The sequence below is a fragment of the Lepidochelys kempii genome, chromosome 1 (assembly GCF_965140265.1).
Source record: "Lepidochelys kempii isolate rLepKem1 chromosome 1, rLepKem1.hap2, whole genome shotgun sequence".
Classification (NCBI taxonomy): Eukaryota; Metazoa; Chordata; order Testudines; family Cheloniidae; genus Lepidochelys; species Lepidochelys kempii.
In genome coordinates, this window is record NC_133256.1 from 216,193,961 (window position 1) to 216,212,806 (window position 18,846).

Sequence of the window (18,846 nt, forward strand, 5' to 3'; positions counted from 1 at the left end):
GGATAAAAGGTTTTAACAGTTGTTTGAGGTAGATGATATTTTTATGGGATTTGCCTCAGAGCAGGGTTGGGGATCTCAGAATAACAGAAACAGGGGACTGGGCACCCAGAAGCTATATACAGTAGAACCTCAGAGTCACGGACACCTCGGGAATGGAGGTTGTCCGTAACTCTGAAATGTTCATATCTCCGAACAAAGCACAGTCCGGGCTTCAGATGCAACAGCTGACACTCCAGGCCAGGTTTCAGCAGCAGCTGAAATCCCTACTCAGCACCAGCATGCTTGCAAGCTTATCCCCTTCCCGGTGGGTGGGTGTGAAAATGAAGTGTCCCCCTGACGGGCGGGAGGGGTGAAAGCAGCACACACCCCAGCGCTGCTCCTGCTCTTCTGGCTCCGGCTGCCTTGGGCTGGCAGCCCCAGCGTCTTGCTGTAAGTGGCTGCCCAGTGCGTGAGGGTTGTGGGGGGAATAGGCAGGACAGATGTGCCTATCTTTAAGATGCAGTACAGGCACAGTACAGTGTTTGCTCTTTTTTTTTTTTTTTTTAATTTTTTTGGTCTCTGCTTGTGCCTGATTGGTTACTTCTGGTTTCACATGGTGTCCGGTTGACTGGTCAGTCCGTAACTCTGGTGTTCGTATCTTTGAGATTCTACTGTTCTCCCAATTGCAATCTATACTGAGCAGGATCCTGAGGGCATAGATACAAATGATCATGACTTGATCACACTTATGCTGTGCAAACAGAATAAAGTCGAGACCAGTAATAAATATACTTGATGCTTTAATGGGGCCAATTTCATAAAGCTGAAAACAATTATTAGGCAAATCAGTTGGGAGGAAGAATTTAATTAGAAAAATGTGAATGATAATTGGGAATCATTTAAGAACACTTTATTAGATGCCCAAAAAGCTGCAATCCCACAATTGAGGAAGAAGGCCATGCTGGTTAAAAACCCACCTGGTTTAGAGAGAAAGTGAAGGCAACTATAAAAAAAAGAGTAATATTTAACAAATGAAAGAAAGGGAAGCTGATCATAATGAATATAAATCAGAAGCTAAGAATTGTAGAAAATTGATAAATGAAGCAAAGGGACACGAGGAGAAATCTATGGGCAGTAGAGTTAATGACAATAAGGCGTTTTTAAAATATATTAGGAACAAAAAGAATTCTGAAAATGGTATTAGTCCATTACTAGATGGAAATGGTAGAATTAATTATTTATAATAAATCAGAAAAGGCAGAAGTATTCAGTAAATATTCTATTCTGTATTTGGGGAAAAAACAGATGATATAGTCTTATCATAAAGTGATAACACTCTTTCCATTCCACTAGCACCTCTGAAAGATATTAAACAGAAGTTACTAAAGTTAGACATTTTAAATTAGCAGGTCTAGATCACTTGTAGCCAAGAGTTTTAAAAGAGCTGGCCAAGCAGCTTCCTGGACCATTCATGTTCATTTTAAATAAGTCTTGGAGCACTGGGAAAGTTACAGAGGACTGGAAAAAATCTAATGTTGTGCCAATTTTTAAAAAGGGTAAATGGGATGACCGGGTAATTACAGGCCTGACAGCCTGACATCAATCGCTGGCAAGATAATGAAACAACTTATACAGGACTCAATGAATAAACAATTAAAGGAGGGTAATGTAATTAATGCAAATCAACATGGGTTTATGGAAAATAAATCCTGTCCTACTAACTTGATATCTTTTTTTTGTTGAGGTTACAAGTGTGTCAGATACATGTAATAGTGTTGACATAATATACTTTGACTTCTATAAGGCATTTGACTTGGGACTGCATGATATTTTGATTAAAATACTAGAACAATATAAAATTAACATGGCAAACGTTAAATGGATTAAAAACTGGCTAACGGATAGTCTCAAAATGTGATTGTAAACAGGAAATAATCATCAAGCAGGTGTGTTTCTAGTGGGGTCCTGCATGGACTGGTTCTTGGCCCTATGCTATTTAGCCTTTTTTATCAATGATCTGGAAAAAAACAAAATCATCACTGATAAAGTTGGCAGATGACATAAATTGGGAGAGTGGTAAATAATGAAGAGGCGAGGTCACTGGCTCAGAGCTGTCTGGATTGCTTGGTAAACTGGATGCAAGCAAATAATATGTATTTTAGCACAGCTAAATGTAAATGTGTACATATAGGAACAAAGAATGTAGGCCCTATTTACAGGATGGGGGACTCTATCCTGGGAAACAGCGACTGAAAAAGATCTGGGGGTTGTGATGGATAATCAACTGAACATGCACTCCAAGTGTGATGGCAAAAAAAGCTGACGTGATCCTGGAATGCATAAACAGGGGAATCTCGAGTAGCAGTAAAAAGGTTATTTTACCTCCATATTTGGGGCTGGTGAGATCGCTGCTGGAATACTGTGTCCAGTTCTGGTGCCCAAAATTCAAGATGGTTGTTAATAAATTGAAGGGGGTTCAGAGAAGAGCTATAAGAATGACTAAAGGATCAGAAAATAGACTCAAAAAGCTTAATCTATTAAAGCTTAAAGAGAAAATTAAGGGATAACTCAATTACAGCCTATAAATATCGACACGGGGAACAAATATTTAATAATGGACTCTTCAGCCTAGCACAGAAAGGTATAACATGCTCCAATGGCTATAAATTGAAGCTAGACAAATTTAGACTGGAAATAAGGCATACATTTTTAACAGTGGGATTAATGAACAATTGGAACAATTTACCGAGGATTGTGGTGGATTCTTCATCACTGACAATTGTTAAATCAAGATTGAATGTTTTTTTTCTAAAAGACCCGGTCTAGGAATTATTTCTGGGAAGTTCTATGGCTTGAGTTATACACTAGATCAGACTAGATGATCACAATGGTTCCCTTCTGGCCTATGAATCTATGAAATTATCACTGGGAGAACAGAAGTGAATGTCAGGGACACACCAGTAGCGTCAGCCTCACAAATTACCCACAAATTTCTTCTGGGATGACTGTTGTTATGGAGACCAATCAAATACCGCAGTGTCTGGGGTATGTGATTTCCATTTTATTTTTATTCTTTTCAGACTCAAGAAAATTCCCAGATTCAAATGATCAAAAATAATCAGACACACAAAAAAATTCACCAGGAAATGGCTACTGGGGCGAGGAATGTTAGCCTGAGCCTAGTCCTGCAATCCAATATGAAGCCCATGGAGATCCCCCACCCACCCAGTGCCAATGTCCCAGCCCCTTGTCCCCTCGATCCAGCAAGGACAGCTCAGGAATCCTGCTGAATGGGGGCAGGGCCTGCTGCTGGGAGCCCGACTTCCATCTGACATCTTCCTCCCTGTGTGCTGGAACAGAAAGGGGGAGATCACCTAGGAGACAATTAGGAAGGGGAGTGGATCAGAGATAAAATGAGAGTAAAGCAGACTGAGATGGTGAGACTGAAGAGATGATACTGAGCATAGAGAGAGAGACAGAGAGCAAGGAATTATAATACCACCCAAATCACCATCCACTCTCTTCCATCTCCATGCAGGAACCCTCTATGAGCTGATACGAAAAAGGGGCATGGGCTTTGCAGTGTGTCTGGAAGGTGAACTTAGCTGTTCAGACTCGGGGGTGGGAAGTGAATTCCAGAGCTGTGGGCTCGCAATGAGAATACCCCTCTCATTTAATCGGAAGGAGTTCCAGCTCCAATGACTCTGCTCTCTCAGCTGCAGCAGAATGGCCCAGAAAGTGAAATGGGGCTCTCTGGGAGCCAGGTACCAAACCATTTAGCGCTTTCTTCACCATGATCTAGCACAGGGGCGGGCAAACTTTTTGGCCTGAGGGTCACATCAGGTTTCGGAAATTGTATGGAGGGCCAGTTAGGGGAGGCTGTGCCAGGCTGTGCCCCCGCCCACTTCTTGCCCCCCCGACGGCCCCCCCCGGAACTCCTGCCCCATCCAACCCCCCCTGTTCCCTGACAGCCCCCCCAGGATCCCTGCCCCCATCATTCGCCCCCACCCCCACTCCCTGTCCCCTGACTGCCCCCGGAATGCCTTCCCCTGACTGCCCCCTACCACCTCATACAACCCCCCCTCCTTCCTGACTGCCCCCCAGGACCTCTGCCCCCATTTAGCCCCCCCCATCGACCCCCCCGCCCCTGACCACCACCCCGACTCCCCTGCTCTCTATTCAAACCCCCCTCCCCCCCCGCTCCGTGACCCCTTACCGCGCAGCACAGAGCACCGGTGGCTGGCGGCGTTACAGCCGCGCCACCCAGAGCGTTGCTTTAGTGCAGTGTAGTAAATTGCTCTCCGCAACTGCGACCGGTAGCACATTCCTACGCGGGAGCAGTTTAATACACTACACTGGCAGCACGGCACGCTGAGGCTGCGGGGGAGGGGCTGAGGGCTAGCCTCCGGGGCCAAGAGCTCAGGGGCTGGGCAGGAGGGTCCCGCGGGCCGGATGTGGCCCGCAGGTCGTAGTTTGCCCACCTCTGATCTAGCACCACGAACTCCACATGGGCACACTACTTGGAGCCAGGGTGATCATGGAGTATTGATGTCAGACATGACACACCACGCAACGCAGGGGCAGCCATGTTCTGCACTAGCCGAAGCTCCCAGACGTCCCCCATGCACAGCCCCATGAGGAGCACATTATAAAGGTCTAACGTTTGGTAGCAAGGTCCCTCTGCTGTCATTGGTGTGGTGCCTGCCCCAGGACCATGCCCTGTCGCGTGGGGAGTATACTAAAGACTCCACTGCAAAGCTCAGTACGACAGGGGAGAGGGAGCCCCTGAGAGCTGGGAAGGCAGACATTTCCAGCGCAGAGACACTGGGGGCTGTTCCTGGCAGCAGGAGGGGCCATCGTGCCAACCTGGGGGGGGCCATTGTGTGAGGGGCACAGAGGCTAGTGCCAGATGCACAGAGGGGGAAGGGAGGGGAGCAGAGAGTCACGTCCATGGACTTCACACCTACCTCAGCTGCAGATGGCACTGTAATTAGCCAGGGCCTGCTCCTCTGCACAGGGAGACAAGGAATCCAAGTTATACCTGCACAGAGACACCCCCTCCTCGCCGGCCCAGATGCCCCAGCAGCTCAGCAACCCACCTGGCTGGTAGTAGTCGTAGACTCTGATGTGTCCTGGCTTCAGGTTGATCACCTCGATCTCCTGTTCCAGTTGCAGGGCATATGTCTGAGTCGTATTGCTCAGCTGGGGGTGGGGGGTTGGAGGGAGAGGAGATGCTTCACTGGTGAGCTGTTTATTTCATTACTTCCCTAAATTTGGCTCCAGAGACTGACTGTGCTACTTCTGCTGGAGTCTGGGCAGGAATTTAATGAGAATCAGGAACTCAGGTGCTGTGATAGGGCTACCCGTGGAAAGCCTTGTCTAATGACCCCCAGCCCTGCCCTGCAGCCCCCCTGCTATTCCATTCCAGGGCTCCCCACCCCGCTCTGCCAATGCCCCCCAGCCCTGCCCTGCAGCCCCCCTGCTATTCCATTCCAGGGCTCCCCACACCGCTCTGCCAGTCCCCCTCAGTCCTGCCCTGCAGCCCCCCTGCTATTCCTGTCCTGATCTCAAATCAGACCTACCTGGTCCAAGTAGATGGAGACACCGCTCTGGCTCACCTCCGTTTTCCTCACCAGGGGACTGCTCTGCAACTGGAACAGGAGAGAAGAGGAAAGGTAATGGTTGAGTGGGGTCTCTGAGGGGGCGAGGGTGAGAATTCCTATTGAAATGTTCCCCCCACTAGGCCACGAGCAGCCTCCCTGTTGGCAACCCCTATAGCCAGAAAGTAGATGGACTCTTATTACCCCTCCCCTAGCCGGGCCCTCCTCAGAGCTCTCCCCCCTCCCATTAGGGCTGATCTCTCCACATGGTCGCTCAGCTCCTGTGAGATGAGGGACAGGGATCTGCTTGGGTCATTGGGACTGGGCTCCTTCTCAAGGCATGTGTCTGGGGCTCTACACCCAGCTTTGGGGTTTAAATGTCCGAGGGAGTCAGGAGGTGACATCATCCTGCCTCCTCCCCCTGGCTAAGGATAGATCCCACCAGCACTGACCAGATGGGCCCCTTTCGCCATGCCCCCATTCTGCTCCCCAGGTGCCTTACTGATGTGCGGGAGCCTGAAGTAAGGCTGAATCCGGACAATAGGGAAACCTCCACAATCACCATGTTGGAAGTGACTCTGCTCCCGATGTAGCTGGGGCAGGGGGAGAGAGGAAGGATGCAGATGGTCAAAGACCCCATGAGCAGGGGCTAAATGAGGCTATAAATCTTCCTCCACCGCCTCCATACCCCATCTTTCCTCCTCATGCAGGCACCAGGCCCTGGATGGTCCCTTGGCATACACTGCTTGCTGTAGGAGGATGTTTAAGATGATTTCCCTGCTTTGAACAGACACAGGTCCCGTCCCCCCCACCCTCGTTTCTCCCCCAGCAACTCCCCTCTCTGTATCTCCCCACAGCTCTCTCTCTCTAGGAGGATGTTAAAGGGGCACCTTTCCTTCCTCCTCCCACCACCAACAAGCAAGTCAACTCCAGCCACACTTCATGGTTACAGCCTCTCCCAGAAGCACCTGGTCCCTTCCTCCCCCTTCCCTCACAGCTGCCAAATTCGTCCTCCACCCCTTCCTCTTCAAAACGTGCAGTCCCTCCCTCCCAGCCACTAAACCCAACCAGCTCTCTGACACTCCCTCATCTGCTCCAGATAAGGGGTGCGTCCCAGGGCAGCGGTGCATACACAGGAGAAATCTCGGGGTCACCTGACATGGATGCGGACAGTGACGACGTGCATGTCACCCTTGGCGCAGTCGATCAGCTGCGTGGTGACGCGCAGAGAGAAGGTCACAGAGACCTGTGTGGGAGGCTCGTTGTACCTCAGCACGGTCTGCAGAGGAAAGAGACAGGCTGCTACAGAGAATTTTAGTTGGATCATCATTTGGAGATAAAGGTTTAGTAGTTTCCTAGATTTTAGGGCCAGAAAGGGCCACTATGACCATCTCATCTTACATCCTGCATGACACAGGCCATAGAACCTCACCCAGTAATTGCTACAGCAAGCCCGTAACTGCTGTTTGAGCTACAGCATGTCTGTGAGAAAGATAGCCATTCTGGATTGAAAGACTGCCAGTGATGGAGAATCCATCCCATCCCTTCATAAATCGTTCCAATGTTTAATCACCCTCACTGGTAAAAATTTGCACCTGGTTTCTAAAGTGAATTGACTAGCTTCAGCTTCTAGCCATTGCATCTTGTTATACCTCTGTCTGCTAGATAGAAGAGTCCTCTACTATCAGAAGTCTGCTGCCCACATGGGTACTTGTGGACGGTGATCAAGTCACCTCTTAGCCTTCTCTTGGATAAACTAAATAGATTGAGCTTCTTTAGTCTTTCATGGCAAAGGAAGGCTTTCAAGGCCACAGGTCATTCTTGTAGCTCTTTTTTGAACCTGCTCCAATTTGTCAACATCCTTTTTAAAACTGACAAGATTTGGACCATTTTCATTAATACCTGCCCATATCCTCACCAGTAAGTCCTCATGGATCAGAGTGAACCCAACTCATCACTTGGGTTCCCTAATCACATTTCATGCTCTTCCACTGGCTCTAGTTACTGCTCAGATCCTTAAACCCCAGACACAACAACTACATAAACCACACATGGGGAGCTGGGCTAGAACCCTGATGTTTCAGTCCCAGGAACACAGGCCTCTAGCACAAGAGCTATAGGAGATCTCATCTCGTATAGCTGGGACTTGGGTTCTTCTCCTTAAGGGGCAAACATCACACCTACACACAATCTCCAGTTCCCCTAGCACCCTGGGAGCAGCGTGAGACCAGCCATCCTCATGTTTACCCACATTTTGTCACAGGATCACCCTTGGGGTGCAGGGGTACAGCAGTGGGGAAGGGGATGGTAAGGAAAGCTGCTGTTAGTCAGCCCTCCATGTGCCTGAGCATCCCCCGGGACCTGGCTGCTGAGTAAGCAAGGGAAATGGCTCTCTTTGACCATGACAATGTGTTTTGTGGATCAGGCCCTGCAAGAGGGGCACCCATGGGGGCTACATCCCTCCCCATGGAAGGGGCGTCTCACCTGGGCATAGACGCAGCCGCTGCCCTGGGCCTGCACTGCGAACTCTCCGGGGATTTCTGTTAGCAGCGCTTGCTGCAGGAGCAGCCGGTTCTTGTGGGTGACCTGGAACTCCCTCTCAAAGCTCCCCTTGGACTTCACTATCACCTCCAAGTCTCCCTTCTCGCTGTACGTCAGGGCCGCGTATTTGGCCAAAGCCTGCAGGGCAACCACCGTGTCCTGGGGAGAGACAGACAGTCATCTCACTGTTTGTATGTGAGACAGAAAGGGGTGCTCTTTGGAGCCAGAAGTGTAAAACACACAGAACAGTAGGATCTCAGCAATTGAGGGCACTGAAATCAGGATTCACTGCTTCAGTGTACCTTTGCACTCCAGGGCACTAGCTCCAGGATTCATTCTCCCAGTCCCTGCACCCAGAGGTATGCACACCCCAGAACACTGATAACTGTCATATTCCCACAGCCGCAACACAGAGACTCCATCTCCAGTGGGATCACGGCCGATCACCTCCCTCAGCCGTCAGGCCTGTGTTACCTGCGTGGAAGCGAAGCCACCATAGGCGTTCTGCTGCTTGGTGAGCCAGGCCACAATGCCCGAGGCTGTGCCAACGTCAGCCCCAGTGACGTTCAGCTTGGAGAGCAGGGCCAGGAGCACGTAGGACGTCAGCTCCACGTCCACCGACTGGGGCTGGGACCACACACCAGCACTAGGTGGCAGGGAGGGGGCCTGGCTCCAGTGAATCTGCCCTCCTGGGAAAGGGAGAATAAAACAGGAGGCTATTGAGAGAGAAATCCTCAGGCCTTGGATGATGTAAGAGTTGCTATGGGGTAAATGTGACTCAATCAGCCAAACCCTTCACTCTAGTTCCCATAGAGGGGGAGGGTCCCACTGCCTGGGGTGGCACAGAACACTGGGAAAATACCTCTCAACTACCTGGGTTGCTATGTGACAAACCCATCGCTGCATATTACACCAGAAGGACCCAAGTTCCTAGGTAAATACCTTGTACATCAAATACCTGCAGTTACACACACTGCTAGGTAAATACACCAAAACTACCTACACAAGAGGCTACCCAGATTGCTCAGGAAATGGCCACTACCCAGTGCAAGGTGGACAGCCACCCAGGCCACCAGATAAATGCCCCCCACGCAGCCACACAGACGAGTAACGAATATGATTCTTTTAGCTTGTTCCCTACCCAGTTCCTCTGCCTGGCATATCACAGCCCTGCACACACTGGACCAGATTTTCAAAGAACTCAACTTCCATTTAGGCACCTAAATAAGGGTTTACTCCCAAAAGAGCCCAGCACTTCACTGTGATGAATTGGGAATATCTCTGTACAACTTACGAATTCTGCTTGATATTGTGAAGTTGTATTATGAAATACTGCTGCATCATGCACACCTATACATATGTGGATCTACCACTGCTGACAGGATCTGTTCAGGTATGCAGCAGACATGGATAGTGGGGAATACTTAGACCGCAAATAGGTTAAGCTTAAAAGTAGCTGCATCCTTAGAAAACCAGTTTTAGCTTTCCCTTCTGAATGCAGGTAGGAAGGCAGGAGCAGTAGAAAGTTACCCAAAAGACAGAACAAAGGGTGGGGTTTACATAGTGAGACACACAAGAACAGAGGGAGCCAGACTGGAAGTGTGCAGCAAGAGAGGGCAAGGTCACCCAGAAGCTGACACCCACCATGTAACAGCCTGCCTGAGTCAGGTGACACCCTGCCTTCCTCCCTGGCCACTGATGGTCCCTAAGGACAGGGAAGGGAAGGGTGAGACATTACAGAAAGCGACGGCCATTATTAAACAGTTCCAGATGTTTATTGTTTTTTATGATCTGTACTTTACTGTTCAGGCTCTGTAAGCTTAAAATGCCCTGGGGACCCAGGAACCCCGAGGCTTGGATTCCCCTCACAGAAGTTCGGTAGGTGGCTCAGAAGGGCACATCCAGCCAGATCCATGAGGCTCCCATAGTGATGCTTGCGGCCAGATTTTCAAAGAGCTCAGCTCCCAACAGACTAGGTGCTTTTGAAAATTTGGTCAAATGCTTTGTTGCATAAATGGGAGCTGGGCTCTTTCAAAAGATCTGGGCCATAATGTCCAGTCACAGCCCAGGTTGGGGAGCCCAGACACAGGCCAGGGGCGGGAGGAGTTGGGGTGCAAGACACATGCTCTGATCTGTCGCATTCTCCCTGGCATGCCCCATCTCTGTGTGTCAGTCAATGCTGTGCAGTCCTGGTACCTGTTCTGATGGCTTTTTGGTCTAGTTTAGTGAGCAGCTCCTGTGTGCGCTGGTTGTCCTGGGCCAGAGCAAAGGCGTAGGCCAGCAGTGCCTGCGTGTAGGTGCTGGTAACGTTGGGGAGGGCACTAGTGAGGCAGCTCAAGGCCTTGTTCACCACGGTGCTCTGTGGGGGGAGAAAGTACACACTGGCAATGGCTGCACAGTCATACAATCATGCACACGTGTGGGAGTACGTACACACAGGCAGGCTGACACACAGAGGTACAAGTGCACACGGGTTGATATGCAAAGGCAGATGCTGGCACCTGGGACAATCCTCATGCTGCTTCGCCTGGGTATACATCGGTACCCCTCCACAAATAGCCACCAAATTCCAGGTCAATGTACCTCCGCTGGGAATCTACTGGGATGTTAGTGTGATTAAAAGCAACAGGACTCCATCCACATGAGCTCCCTCCCAGTGATGTGCTCCCCATGGGGCACTGCGAGCTTTTCCCAGCAGTGCCCTCCCTGTGGAGTGGTTGGACTTCTCTCCCTACCCCAGCAGTGCCCTCCTTTTGACTGCAGGTGCTAGCTCCTCCCCCAAGGAGTGCCTTGCCCATGCCCACCCCAGCAAGGCATGCAGGTGAGTGAAGTGCCGGCACTGAGCTCTCAGCTCTGCAGGACTCAGGGTGTCCAGAGAGCAGGAGTGGCACATGGAAGGGCCCTAATACTCACATTCAGTGCTTCCCCTATCTCCAGATGTGCTGCAGTGATGTAGGCAGCCAGGGGCACCTCCCCATCCACGCCGCCCTGCAAGAAGCACAAACACCCAGAGCTAGGAGAGGGGCTCAAGCAGGATGGGGACCAGTGTCCTCCCCTCCATCCCTATAAAGGCCCCTGAATCCCCTCCCTCCCCTGAACTGAAAACCCCCCAAGGCAGAGAGGGACGAAGTGTCAAGGAAGCCGAGCTGAGTCAAGCCCCATGACTGCCAGTGGAGTTCTGCGCGGGGCTGGCAGGCGCCACATCATTACCTTCATGGCTGTGTGGAAGAGCTTCCCCACGCTCCTGAAGCAGCCGCTGGGCAACTGGTAAATCTGCAGCCAGCTCAGTGCATCCCGGATGTTCCTGTCATCTAAGAAGATGTATGGCCTGGCCTGGCCAAAGCACTTGGCCACAAACGCTGTCAGCCTAGGGGTGGGGAGAGAGAGCGTGGAAGAGGGGGATGAGGAGAGGGAGAGAACAGAGACAGAGTGAATGAGAATGTGCATAAAAGAGAGGGAGAGAGGAAGGAAGAAAGAGAAAGCAAGAGGCAAAGGAGTGAGTGAGGAAGAGGGAGCAGCAGGAGGAGGAGGTCAGTCCTTGGTCAGAGCACCGCTCCCCCATTGTTGTGTCATGTGCTCAGTCCCATTTCTCTGCCCGGTTACTGTCCTCTATCCCAGAGGCGGCTGCATTCCCATGGCTTGTCTGAGGCACTATGGGCCTATCATGAAGTAGGGGGGCATGTACAATTCACAGCATGACATATAATCTTATATAATCTTCCCCATGCAGCACTGGGAAGAGTCCTGAGGGGTCAGTGACTACCTAATTCCCCCAGTTCATAGGCTCCCGGCTCCCCGCCTTCAGGGAATGAGAGAACTACCCCAGAACTTACCAGGTGTTACCTTCCTGGTCTATGGTACCAAATGCGCTGTAGGAGCCATCATGGTGTTTATAGAGCAGCTGCCTCTGGTACCCTGGAGAGCAGTGCAGAAAATTATACTGTCACCCACCAGTGCCAGGGAGAGGACATTTACAGAGTGGTCACTGAGTGGGGGTAATGAAGTGTTTACAAGATCATTGTTACAGGTATTTACATGAGTGCCAGACAGAGGAATGGATTTGAACAGGGTAGGTGCAGGAGAGGGGCTATTGGCATGGCCGGTGCCAGATTGGACACTATTGGAGCTGGGCTCAGGATACTTGCCGCTGCGCAGGAATCCCGTCGCCCTCTGCCTGATCTCCGGGGTCAGCTGCCCCGTCTTCTCCAGATACTGCAGCACGTAGATGATGGGGGCAAACAGCACCATGTTCTGCTCCCCGCAGCCACTGGGCATCTGCACCAGCCGGTCCAGGTTCTGCAGCGCTGTCCCCATGATGTCCCCTGCCGGGGCGGGACAAAGCAGAGAGAAACCCAGATGGTGCTACCGGGATAAATCCTGACAGGCTGAGAGGCAGGGAGGTTAGTTCTCCTGTTGGAATGTTCCATTATAGCATGGTAGGGTGACCGGACAGCAAGTGTGAAAAGTCAGGACAGGGGTGGGGGTGGAGGGTAATAGGAGTCTAAATAAGAAAAAGACCCCAAAATTGGGACTGTCCCTATAAAATCGGGACATCTGGTCACCCTACCCTATAGCATGGTGATGGTAGCCCTGTCCCCTGGTGGAATTGCAGCCTGAAGTATGGGGGTGGAGATGATGTTCTCACCCTAGTGGAACCTTCCGTTAAGGGGTATTTTCCTTTCCTTGGGAGGACTCCATTGCTGCATGGGGTCTTTCCACCCCATAGAATATTCTATTACAGTGAAGGTTTATTTTTACCCTGGGAAAGGGACTGCTCCATTGCACTGGGGGTTATTTTCTCCTCCCACTGCAAATACTCTCAGAGGGCGGGTTGTTTCACATCCCTGATAGAACATTCCATTGTGTGCATGCGTGCGGGGGGTTATTTTACCATTAAAGCAATTTAGGGGCGGGGCGGTATTTTCCCTCTCGGGTAGAGCATTCTTTTATAAGGAGGGTCTTTTCCCACCTCCCTGTTGGACTGTTCCATTATAACAAGAGGTGGGTCCTCTCACTGGTGGAATGGTCCATTAGATGTGGGGAGGGCAAGGTTCCCTTCCCAGCATTCAGCGCCTGGGCTGGGATCAGAACGCGGAAGCTCAGTGTCTAGAATTTGGACTTTACTGGAACCTCTCAGGGCTGACACACCAGGGAGAGGAGATGGCGGGGTGGGGGGATCCAGGCCTTTCCTCCTGCAATCCCCTGTGGGCAGCGGCTGCTGTTTTTGGTCACTGCCAGAGGCTCCCACAAGCAGAACAGCCTCTCTTCTGCTGGGTATTTTGGTGCATCCAGTCCCAGCTGGAACCTCGAAACGCCCCCATGGAAATGGGAGGAAAATGGCCTGGACTTTGTCAAACATCAGTGGAAGTTTTGGTGGTTCACGGTTTGGGCTTCCCCAGGGCCATATTCAGAGACGTAGGGTCTGGATCAGAGTCATTTCAGAGCCCCCTGCCCACGGCGCCCAGGGCCGAATTCCTTACCCATGACAGAGATGGTGGCTCTCGCTGAACCTTCAACCACATCCGGGGGCAGCTCCAGGGACACAGAATCCTGCGCTGGAGTTACTGAGACCCAGGTGTCAAACAGGAAGAGAATCAGAAAAAATGGCCTCCAAAATCCCCAGAAAACTCTCCCACTAGAGGCAGCTGTGCTCCCGCATCTCACGTACCCCGCAGCGGAACTTCCAGCCGACCCCACAGACCCCCCCTCTGCTCTCCTCCCTGCCCCCTCCACTCACCTAGCCCTCACTTCTCTCTTCCTCCACTTTATTTCCCCCACTGTGGGTGCAAGAGCCTTCTCCCCTGCCGCCCACACTGTCCAGAGCAACCTCCCTGATTCTTCCTGCTTCAGTGACTCCATCACAGTTCAAACCTCAGAGGTAAAGGCATGTTTAGTCTATTTACCTGGACCTCTAGATCTCTCTAACTCTGCTAATGGCCTTGTCATAAACCATGGAAAACATGGAGATGGGAACCAAGCTCTGAAATCCCCTCCTGTCCATCCTCTAGGGGCCAATGCAGGACTGTTCCCTATAGACTGGATCAGTCCAGAGCTGTATCTATGCTATATTTAGTTGCCTAAGGGAAGGAGCTTTCACCCTTATGCTAGCAGAAAGGACATTTATATTATAGGCTCAGTCCTGCTGTCCTTATTCAGAGGGAGCTCCCATTGCCTTTCAAATTGGAATCAACTTATATAGCTTGGCCAAGATGACAAAGCAGCAGACATGATCTCTGTCTATGAAAACCCAGGAATTGGTTAGCAAGGGGCCTCAGAAGGGGTAAGTCAGGTGAAAGGGAGACATTTGAGTCTGGATATGAGGAAGCATTTTCTTGCAGTGGTACAGTGGAAACGTGACCCCCAAGGGAAAGGGTGACTGCCCCATTACTTCAATCATTTAAAGCTACGACTGGACAAAACCCTGAAGAACAAGGAACAATCCTGCACTGGGCCCTGCACAGACAAGATGTGATCTTACCTACCTCCTTCAGATAAAACACAAAGGCTGCTCCTGAGCCAACTTTCCCAGGGCAACAGAGCCCCCCTACCCACCTGCTTATGCCCCTTTTTCCCATCTGAGCAGCCCACCTACCTCCTTTAGGGCAAAGCAAGGAGCTGTGAGCCTTCTCCACAAGAACTCCCTCTGGCTATTGGGGAGGAGACAGCAGCATTGGGGACCAGAGAGGAAGTGGAGGGAGGAGAGACATAGGGTTACAAATAGGTTATGAACCACATGTGTTTTCATGGCAGGCTTATGTGAGAAGCCCTCCTTTTCAGACATCTGTCTGGTTTCTTGCTCCATGCAACTCAAGGACCTCAGAGCTCCTGACAAGGCTGATTCCCAGGCGAGGGGCCTCTGCAGTAGGGCCTACGTGAGGGGCTGCATTCCGTTATCCCAGCATCTCAGATGGGGCATAGAGGAGGCAGAATCAATGGACACAAGGCAAGCCCTGATGCCAGGGCATGAGGGGGATAAGGTTGCCCGCAGAAGTGGGCACAAAGGGATCGAGGTTGGCATAAAGTAGAGGTAATCTCCTTCAGAAGCATGAAGCATGTCCTTTGATCCTTATTGGAGGGACCCAGCTAGACCCTGGCTCAGGCCTGCAGATGCCAGTTAGTTCCCCTAAATAAGAGGGGGCAATTTCAGACCCCAAACTTCACCCCACTGAGTATGGGGGCTGAGCAAAACATGATTTCAGATGTACTCCCCTTTAGCTATGAGAAAAGAGCTTAGTCCAGTCCCAAACTGACCTGGACTAGAAGGGGTTTGATCAGTGTATCTGTCCGTCCTCTCTCTGGTACAACTGGTACCTCCCCTCCACAGAGATCTTTGGTGGCCAGGGCCTCTGTGCTAAGGGTGATGTTCACTGACCCTAAAAACAATAGAAGACAGATTGTCCAGCAGCCATCCCCTGTGGAAAACACCCTCCATTACTTCTATAGATGTCACCTACCAGAGACAATGAATGGAACCAGTGGCCTAGAGATGAATGGCGCTTTGTCCCATTCCTGATCTTGCCAGTGCCCCTGACCTGAGGCTAGGTGGCAACTGATGCCCTAAAGCTAAAAGGCTACATACTCCATTCTTCTACCCAGTGCAATCTGCACTGAAGTCCAGTAATTGGCACAATTGCCCCCTCCCTGGCTGTTTCTCCCTCATCCCGCCATGCTCCTCACCTAGTTGTTTAGCTGTGACTCTCCAATGAAATGTCCTGGCTTCATTGGCACACAAGCAGCTGGTGTAGACGCAACCCTCACATGGCTCCAACTGGAAGTTTGGGGACTCAGCCAGGGCCACTTTGATCTAAGGGACAGCAGTGGGTGCAAACAGTCCAGGAGATGATGAGCAACATGCTATGCCCACCTGCTCCCAGGGTGAGTCAGGGACCAAGGTGACCTCTCACCCACCCTGACCCCTCACTCCTTACAGAGCCACCAGCAGGACTCACCTTGATGCACTGCAGCAGGTAGTTGTAGACAGTAGCTTTCAGGGTGAAAGTCTCTCCCCGGATCACAGAGTATGGCAGTGTGGGCTCTACAAAGAAAGGCTTGAAAGCCAGGAGGCTCGTGGTTGGGGCAAGTCCAAAGCCCACCTCTGATGTGCAGAATGCCCCCGCTTTCCACTCAGTGATGGTGTCAGGCACCGTGACTGGGACATCCCTGTTTCCAGTGGGACTGAGAGAAAAACCATGCAGAAATAAAATCCTTTACTAGAAGGCACCAGCTGGTCATGTCTCAAGAAGGCATAGAGCCCTTATTCCCAAAGCACCCAATCCAATGACTGCAATCAAAACAACCTGAACTATGGGGCCTTTGAAATCTGGATCCAAACCCACATCCCCAGTTTTGTGGCTTGGGCCCATCTCTGTTCTTCACTCATACCATAGACAGAATTTTCAAAAACTCACTGTTCAATTGTGTTATACACATCAGTAAATAATCCAATCCTGCAAAATACTAAATACCCTCAACTTCCATTGAAGTCAACTTGGATTCAATTGTAGATGACCTTTGAATCTCTAAATTCCCCACCCAGCCTTGTAGAGCTCTGAGATGGAACTTTCACTGTTAAAATTTCTGACAGGAATAATTCTGGCCCCTGATTATTAATGAGTCAGACTGGCTTTAGTTAGGGCGAGGGTACCCTGCCTCAGGTGCTCACAGCAACAGAACAAGATTCTGCCACTAGCCAGAGAGATTTCATTAATAATGATGCCTGGCACTTTTCACAGACAGCATTCACCACCTGTGGATCTAAAAGCCTTTTTACAAACATAGGTGATTATTATTACTCCTACTTCACAGGTGAGGAAACCGAGGAACAGAGAGGTGAAGTGACTTGCCCAAGGGCAGGGAGAGTTAGTGGAAGAGCCAAGCAATAGAATCAAAGTCCCGTGACTCCCACTCCTGTGTGCTAGGAAGACAGTCAAAATGTGAGGGCACGTTAGGGGCCTGTCCTGTCGAGTCTATGTAGGGTTACCAGGTGTCCAGTTTTTGACCCAAATGCCCTGTTGAAAAGGGACCCTGGCGGCTCCTGTCAGCACTGCAGCGGGGCTAAGGCAGGCTCCCTGCCTGCCATGGCTCCGCGCAGCTCCCGGAAGCGGCCAGCAAGTCCAGCTCCTAGGCGGCTTGCCACCCAGTCACTCATCCTCCGGCTGAACCGCCACCTATGGCTTCTAGCCCCAGCCAGGCCACTACTTCTGGCTGCGAAGAATGAAGGGCGAGCACCGTGTCCAAGAGGAACTCGGAGGGAGGCAGCCAGTGCTGCACAGCCCCCTTGTGGCCGGTCCACCCTGGCAGTGAGGATCCTGCGGAGACCCAGCACTGCAAGCCGCAGCGACACCGCCCATGAGCAGCACTAGGCATGGGGTGGGGAGGCAAAGCATTTGTGCCCTCCCAGCTGGATATTTACCAGCCTGAGCCTTCCTGCGCTGGCGGCTGGTGTTGGACTCCCCTCAGGCCATGCACAGGAATCCCTGCTCTGGCTGAGCCTCTCCATGCAGCCAGCCGGAGCACACCACAGCACTGGAGCAGTGCGCCAGCATTTGTGTCAGCAGACTGCAAGTCAGAACTCAGAGTTGGTGCTAGCCCATTGGGGGCCCACCGGAGCCGCCTGAGGTAAGCACCATCCGGCCAGAGCTCACACCCACTACCCCAGCCCTGAGCCCCCTCCCAGAGCCCGTACCCCCTCCTACACACCAACCCCCTGCCCCAGCCCTGAGCCCCTCCCCCCCACACTCCAAACCCCTCAACTCCAACTCAGAGCCCCCTCCTTCACCTCAAACCCCTCATCTCTGACCCCACACCAGAGCCCGCACCCCCAGCCAAAGACCTCACCCTCTCCCGCACCCCAGCGAAAGTGAGTAAGGGTTGGGGAGAGCGAGCCATGGAGGAAGGGGGAATTGAGTGAGCAGGGGTGGGACCTCAGAGAAAGGGGCAGTGGGTGGGGTCCTGGAGAAGGAACAGGGCTAAGGTGTTCAGTTTTGTGCTATTAGAAAGTTGGCAGCCCTAAATCTATGCCAAGTTTACAACACATAGTAGTAGTGATTCTGCACTGAATGAGTGTAGCTGAGTTAGTGGATGACATCACAGTGACTATTAAGACAATAACCCTATGCTTCATCACAGAAGAGAAAATCACCTGCCAATAGATAACTAGATTTACATCTCCAGCAGTAGGAAATGAGAAGCAAGAGAAAGACCAAGGATCGTGCCAAACCAACCTGATCTCCTTCTTTGAGAAAGTAACAGATTTTTTAGACAAAGGAAATGCAGTGGATCTAATTTACCTAGATTTTAGTAAGGCATTTGATACCGTGCCACATGGGGAATTATTAGTTAAATTGGATAAGATGGGGATCAATAGGAAAATTGAAAGGTGGATAAGGAATTGGTTAAAGGGGAGACTACAACGGATCCTACTGAAAGGTGAACTGTCAGGCTGGAGGGAGGTTACCAGTGGAGTTCCTCAAGGATCGGTTTTGGGACCAATCTTATTTAATCTTTTTATTACTGACCTTGGCACAAAAAGTGGGAGTCTGCTAATAAAGTTTGCGGATGATACAAAGCTGGGAGGTATTGCCAATTTAGAGAAGGACAGGGATATCCTACAGGAGGATCTGGATGACCTAGTAAACTGGAGTAATAGTAATAGGATGAAATTTAATAGTGAGAAGTGTAAGGTCATGCATTTAGGGATTAATAACAAGAATTTTAGTTATAAGCT

At 51.0% G+C, this 18,846-nt stretch overlaps 1 protein-coding gene across 1 annotated transcript in view; it reads right to left on the reverse strand.

Moving 5' to 3' along the window:
- Positions 1–1,276: 1,276 nt before the first annotated feature.
- LOC140907471 (alpha-2-macroglobulin-like protein 1) overlaps positions 1,277–18,846 on the reverse strand; it is a 40,675-nt gene continuing 23,105 nt past the window's right edge. The window contains exons 17-34 of the mRNA XM_073333575.1: positions 16,070–16,295; positions 15,798–15,924; positions 15,372–15,493; positions 14,713–14,767; positions 13,601–13,684; positions 12,266–12,442; positions 11,954–12,035; positions 11,331–11,487; positions 11,034–11,108; positions 10,317–10,479; positions 8,595–8,809; positions 8,064–8,279; positions 6,734–6,858; positions 6,082–6,172; positions 5,562–5,630; positions 5,079–5,181; positions 4,947–4,988; positions 1,277–3,353 (exon numbers count right to left, since the gene is read on the reverse strand). Coding sequence (XP_073189676.1) covers positions 4,948–4,988; positions 5,079–5,181; positions 5,562–5,630; positions 6,082–6,172; positions 6,734–6,858; positions 8,064–8,279; positions 8,595–8,809; positions 10,317–10,479; positions 11,034–11,108; positions 11,331–11,487; positions 11,954–12,035; positions 12,266–12,442; positions 13,601–13,684; positions 14,713–14,767; positions 15,372–15,493; positions 15,798–15,924; positions 16,070–16,295 — 2,128 coding nt within the window. The 3' untranslated portion in view covers positions 1,277–3,353; position 4,947. The remainder of the gene's footprint in view (positions 3,354–4,946; positions 4,989–5,078; positions 5,182–5,561; positions 5,631–6,081; positions 6,173–6,733; positions 6,859–8,063; positions 8,280–8,594; positions 8,810–10,316; positions 10,480–11,033; positions 11,109–11,330; positions 11,488–11,953; positions 12,036–12,265; positions 12,443–13,600; positions 13,685–14,712; positions 14,768–15,371; positions 15,494–15,797; positions 15,925–16,069; positions 16,296–18,846) is intronic.